This window comes from Cryptotermes secundus, unplaced genomic scaffold (genome assembly GCF_002891405.2).
Source record: "Cryptotermes secundus unplaced genomic scaffold, Csec_1.0 scaffold950, whole genome shotgun sequence".
In the NCBI taxonomy this organism is placed as follows: Eukaryota; Metazoa; Arthropoda; class Insecta; order Blattodea; family Kalotermitidae; genus Cryptotermes; species Cryptotermes secundus.
The window spans coordinates 30,394-36,413 of record NW_019720582.1 but is presented as its reverse complement, the minus strand read 5'-3'; the positions used below and the strand labels follow the sequence as shown (position 1 = coordinate 36,413).

The 6,020-nt window shown below is 39.0% G+C and overlaps 1 protein-coding gene across 3 annotated transcripts in view; it reads right to left on the bottom strand.

The window, feature by feature from the left end:
- Positions 1–719: 719 nt before the first annotated feature.
- Positions 720–6,020, bottom strand: part of LOC111869751 (receptor-binding cancer antigen expressed on SiSo cells) — a 25,810-nt gene continuing 20,509 nt past the window's right edge. Inside the window, exon 6 of one of the 3 annotated variants that reach the window (XM_023861511.2) lies at positions 720–1,032. In XM_023861511.2, the coding sequence (XP_023717279.1) occupies positions 990–1,032 (43 nt within the window). In that variant the 3' untranslated portion in view covers positions 720–989. Of the gene's footprint in view, positions 1,033–1,980; positions 2,172–6,020 lie in introns of those variants that run through there. The other 2 variants (XM_023861502.2, XM_023861493.2) reach the window with 2 other exon arrangements.

Genomic DNA, 6,020 nt, shown 5'->3' with positions numbered 1-6,020 from the left:
GTAAGTGCCATTTATTTCTTGAAGTTACATATTGTTTATTTGTATTGAGTGGCACTGGACGTTTTTAAGAATGCTATAATATTCAAAGCATAATACAGGAAGATCAAGAAGTCGCACACATCACACTAAGCAATTATATTTTGCTGGTTTAATGCACAAACTATAAGACATACAGCACTTACTATTAATGTTTATAACCTTACATTTTAGAAATGCAAAATCAAATCATGTCTTTATAACATAGGCTCAAAATGGCTTCCTTGTTCAGCAATGCATGCGTGAGCTCTTTTTAACATGTCTGAGACCACTTTGTGGAGCACCTGTAAACTGATGCTGTTACTCGCCGTCATAATGTTCCTCTTGAGGTCATCCAGTGTATGTGGATTGTTTTTACAGGCAATTCCTTTGAGGTACCCCCAAAAGAAAAAATCTGTGGGTGACAAATCGGGCGAACACGGGGGCCACAATCCTTTCAAAATGAGATGGTCACTGAAAAACTCACGCAAGAACTGCATGGTTACATTAGATGTGTGACATGTGGCACTGTCTTGCTGCAACCAACATTCACGTTCATCAACTTCAAGGAGCGCAATAAACTGTGTAATGATGTCTTGGTACACTGGACTGTTCACTGTTGTTTCAAAGAAAATTGGGCCCACTATTTAACGACGTGATACAGCACACCACACTCCAATTTTCTGAGAGTGCAAGGGCTTTTCATGTAACACATGTGGATTTTCAGATGACCAAATCCTATTGTTTTGACTGTTCACGTAGCCACTAAGGTGAAACCACACTTCATCAGTGAAGAAAACTGGATCAAACTCCTCAATTCCATAGTTGCCAACAGATGTCAGAAACCATCGACAGTACACCAACTTCATCGCTTTCTGGGCACTCTGTACAAAATCCCTGATTGCGCTGCTAGTCTCCTCAGGCTTTTTGAAGGGGAACGCTGCAACATTTTCTCCACGTCAGCCAGTTCAGCCTCAGTCAAAATGGCCGGTCTCCCGGATTTCTTCGTATCTGAAACTGATCCACATTCCCGAAATTGGTTGATTATTCTCGTTATCGTCGAATTGTTAGGTACTGTAGAATGTGGATATTCCTGACAAAACTCGTCTGCGACACGTGCATAAGAAAGGCTGGCGAAATGTTCCACAATCCAAACTCATTCTTGGGAAAATGACATGTCTGTCACAAAACAGACAGAGCTATACTGCAGACATCATATGACCGATACATGACAGATGGTGTTTCTACTCATTGTTAGTACTCTACAGTACCATCTAGTGGTAGGAGATATAATTATATTAACTGCAGTACAATTTATAACAACTTTCAGTTTGATGTGTGCGACTTTTCGATCTCCCTGTATAACACTGTGTATTTCTTACATACTCCATATTTTAATTTAAATCTTGAAGGAAAAAGATAAATAGAATGTTTGAGTACTGTTATACAGATTACTGTTAGGTATCCTACAGTATTCATATTTGTCATTTTCGTCTCTGAATATTCATATCAGTTTTATTCAGGCACTGAAACTTACTCTTATGTTATAACAAAGATTTGTTCATGCTGTTAAATCTCTCCAGTTTGGCATAAAGGCATTCAACATTTAGAATCAGGCCTACATTGAAACATTTATAATAAATCTGTGTAAAATGAATGAAAAGTTAATTTTATTTTAATCCCACTTTCCAGGAATTATCAACCGCATTGCATCATCAAAGCCATTCCAGATTCTCAGTCTTCTCTCCTATTTAAGATTTGAGGCTTTCACGGCGGTGACTATGAAGAAAGCAGTCTTCTGGGATTTGGCACCGTGTATATGTGGTGTTAACCGACGTTTCGGAGGAACCTATCGCCTCTGCTTTTACCGTTCTCACGGTCTTGTCGCTTGCAGATTTCTTATACTTTTTCTTCTACCCTGAAGATGGAGGCGATACGTTCCTCCGAAACGTCGGTTAACACCACATATACACGGTGCCAAATCCCAGAAGACTGCTTCCTTCTCTCCTGTTGTATGTACCTAATTCACTTCTTTGTGGTTGCGGTACAAATTTCTTCAAAGAAGGAGCCCTTTGACATCTCTGGACCTTGGCTGGTAAGTAAAATTGACCATTTTCTTATTTATAATCGTCTTAACTCCATGGTGCATGGTCTTCCTTGAACAGTAAATTGTTACATAAGTGTCAAAGAAAATATCCTGCAGTTATGGCAGTCAAAGACTCATCATGAAGTTCATAGAAGCCCACACTCGACCTTATCTTGAGCAACTTAATGTTAGTTCACCCATTAACCCTTAGGCGACGAATGGCATTTAAAGTAAACCTTAGTTAGTTAGTTAGTTATTGGAGAAGGTGGGTTTTCCCCATGCTCTGAGACCTGTATTGGTCCATTGTGCTTCCCTCTATGATTTCTACCAGTCTCTATATCCTACCGGTACTGGTGCTTACCATCAGTCCCGCCCAGCCAGCAAGACTGGCTCTACTGGCTGAGAGGTATCTATAATGCTTCCCCCATCTACCAGAGGTATTAGAGACTGCTGTTGGGCGGGAAACGTCTGTTAATTTGGCTCAGTGACCTCCTTTGAAGATATGAGGTTCTTTTACGTGCCGTAAAGCTACGACACGGGACCCACGGCTTAAGTCCCTCCTAGAGGACTTGTTCCCTGAATTTTTCCACCCTTAAAAATTCGACGACCTCCGCCGCGTATTTGAACCCGCGTACTACGAGGAAGAAACTAGTGAAATGCTACATTTGGAGCATAGCTCTGTATGGGGCTGAAACATGGACACTTAGGGCAGTAGATCAGAAACATCTGGAAAGTTTTGAAATGTGGTGTTGGAGAAGGATGGAGAAGATCAGTTGGACCGATTATGTGAGAAATGAAGAAGTGTTAATTAGAGTCAGTGAGCAGAGGAATATCCTACATGAAATAAGAAAACGGAAGGCTAATTGGATTGGTCATGTTTTACGCAGAAACTGCCATCTAAAAGAAATTATCGAAGGAAAGATAGATGGGCAGATAGAAGTGACAAGACGACGAGGAAGAAGACATAAGAAGATGCTGGATGACCTTGGGGACAGAAGAGGATACTGTCATTTGAAGGAAAAGCTCTAGATTGCATTAAGTGGAGGAATTGTTTTGGAAGAGACTGTGGACCTGTCGTCTTGACAGATTACTGATGATGATGACTACGAGACTGGGTGGACGGAGGATATTTAAATTTTCTTACCAGAAATGCACAACTTTTATAAATTTGCTGTAAAAGCAAAGAAAATTGGAATTTCAAAGCTAAAAATTATCATCATATTCAGAAAAGAAAGTAGTTTTAGATTTTATAAACAGCACGGCGATATTTCAATGTTTTCATCTGAAGATCACAATAATTTTTTGAAGAAGGCGTAAAAATTTAGAAATACAGAATTTAAAACCGGAAACGAACACTGTGCTCTGTATAAGACATAACTTTTCTATTAAATACTCTACTTTTAACTAATCATGCAGAATTACCTTAGAAATTAAGTTGTGTGTGATAGGCTTCAAAACATCCATCCACACAGAGCCCGACATCACATTCTTGACAGTGAAACCCCGAGTCGCTCATTCATCCAAGTTTGCTACATACCACACACCTCTGTGGCGTTGATTTCTTCCCAGAAAGAGCAACCCTTTGAAATATCTTTCATGTAACCTCGGTATGACATTTTGTTCCACCCAACCACTTAGCACTTCCCACTCCGTATTGGTGAACTGTTATGGACTGGCATATGCACACGCTCTTATTTGTTTACTAGCTAAGAACAAAGCCCCATTCATTCTGCAGTCAAAGCTATGCGCTTATCTAAGTGCTGTACCAGTTTTCACCAAGCTAATCGAAGTACGTATGTGTGTAGGAACAATAATAACTCTAAACACAGCTTGAATATATTTCCTCTGGACAGGTTGTTCAGACATTTTAGCAAACATAGGCTTCAGAGACCATACATGTATTTATGTCAAAAGTTACAGCTACATTTCATGTACAATGCTAAGTACAGTCAACTCTCAATTATCCGGGATAATGGTGGGGATGAAAATCACGGTTAATCGAAAACCCGATTAAGACAAATTTTATTAAAAGTAGTACTGTAATACTGTACCTTCATAATACTATAGGCCTACCTGTATTTAAATTTATTCAACCTCATTTTTATGTCATCTCATGGCCTATTTAATACTTTTTTTACATTACGCTGAAGTATGAATTAGTTATTTCAATCACAGTGTTCAACAACATCCAACACTTTTTACGAATATTCGCATTTAACACTTAAAAAATGTAATATTGTCATTTGCTTTTTCGCGGCATTTTCCTTTTTACGGATATCCATACCAAGCCTATGTAATATTAGCTTGTCACTTAATAAACTGTTCTCTTCACTCTCAAGATAGTCTAGTAAGGATTCCAAATGATTAAGAGCAGCACCATGTGATATTTTCTTACTAGCAGCACTGTCCACCTCTTCCTCATTCTCACTTTCTTCCTGCTCTTCTGGCTGCAACCCCACTGAACTTACAGTTTCGTCACTGCTTAACATTTCGAAGCCTAGCTCACACAAGTTTCTGTTAAATACTCAAAACACACTTCCTTTCACACTCTGACATTTTGCTAACGCACTTGAAGATCGATAGAAAGATACTAACTGGGGCCATCTATCTGTCCTTGAAACTTTCCACAAATCCTTGCATTCTTTCACCCCTACCCTACAACGTTGTATTAGCATAACGGGACCAAAGAATGCAGAACTCAGTTCACACTAGTGCGAAAATAGTGTTACAACTCACCACGTGAAACAAAAGTGAATGAATATTAAACAACATATAAGCCTCAAAAAAGCCACAGTAGCCCCGGTTAAGCCGCAAACCAGTTAATCTGCCCCCGGATAATCGAGAGTTGACTGTAATTCAATTTTCAATAGAAAACACACACGTTCTTCAATCGAAGTCGGAATTAGAGGGTGTGTGATGCCGCATGGTGTGTGATGCCACATATATGCGGCAATCAGTGATTGTGGTGAAAGGGTTAAGGAAGGTTATCTGAAATATGGTTTCATAAGTTATGCAATTAAAAAGGAACAAATCAAGTGTCATCCTTTATCTACAATGAAGTTCTTTCAAACAAAAACTTAAAATTATAAAAATGAAAGAAAGACTCAGAGACCTATCAATTATAATATTTTCAAAGCAGGAAACAAATCTTAAAATTACTGATATAATTTCTATTGTTTCAATGATAGGGATCTGTTCTTCGTATATCTAGCTGCAAAAGAGAAATTGACCATTACACTAACTGTAAAGAATTAATATTCCAGCTGATATGGTGTCTACAATTTTGGATGACAAATGTGAAGTATCATCTTTCTGTTGACTGAGGGAAGTGTTACTATTAATGAAGACAGTTGCCATGAGCAATAGCATGTGTGGGAAGCTGAGGCACGCACCTGTAGAAGGAAATATGTCAATGTGTTGTGATCCACTCAAAGTATCTGCAAATGTTTTCATGTTTTTCCACACCTCTGGACTGATTTAATGTTGAAATTAGATGTGTATGGCTATCCTTTTCTGTTTTAGTGAAGCTGCAATATGTAAAGTACTGCAAATCTACCGTTTTTCATCATACATATTTATTTCTGGCAGGAGTGCCCTGAAGATGATGAGGACAATGACAGTCTGATTTTAGACGTGGATGAAGACATGGTGAAGGAAATGGATTTGCTTGTTGAGGATCAAATTTGGGATTGAAAATTTAAGTCATTACCTAGGTGCCTGGAGACTTGCGAAAAGTGTTTTGCAGTGAAAGAGCAAAGATGACAACACATGGACACGCAATGAGGTTAAGAATGCGATAATCAGCATTCATGCGTAATACCGTATGCAAGACGCTCCGCTAACTAGGCCACTGGAGATGGTCATATGAGTAAAACACAGCGATAAGACGCAAGAGGTCCACCCCCAGCCACATAGAATA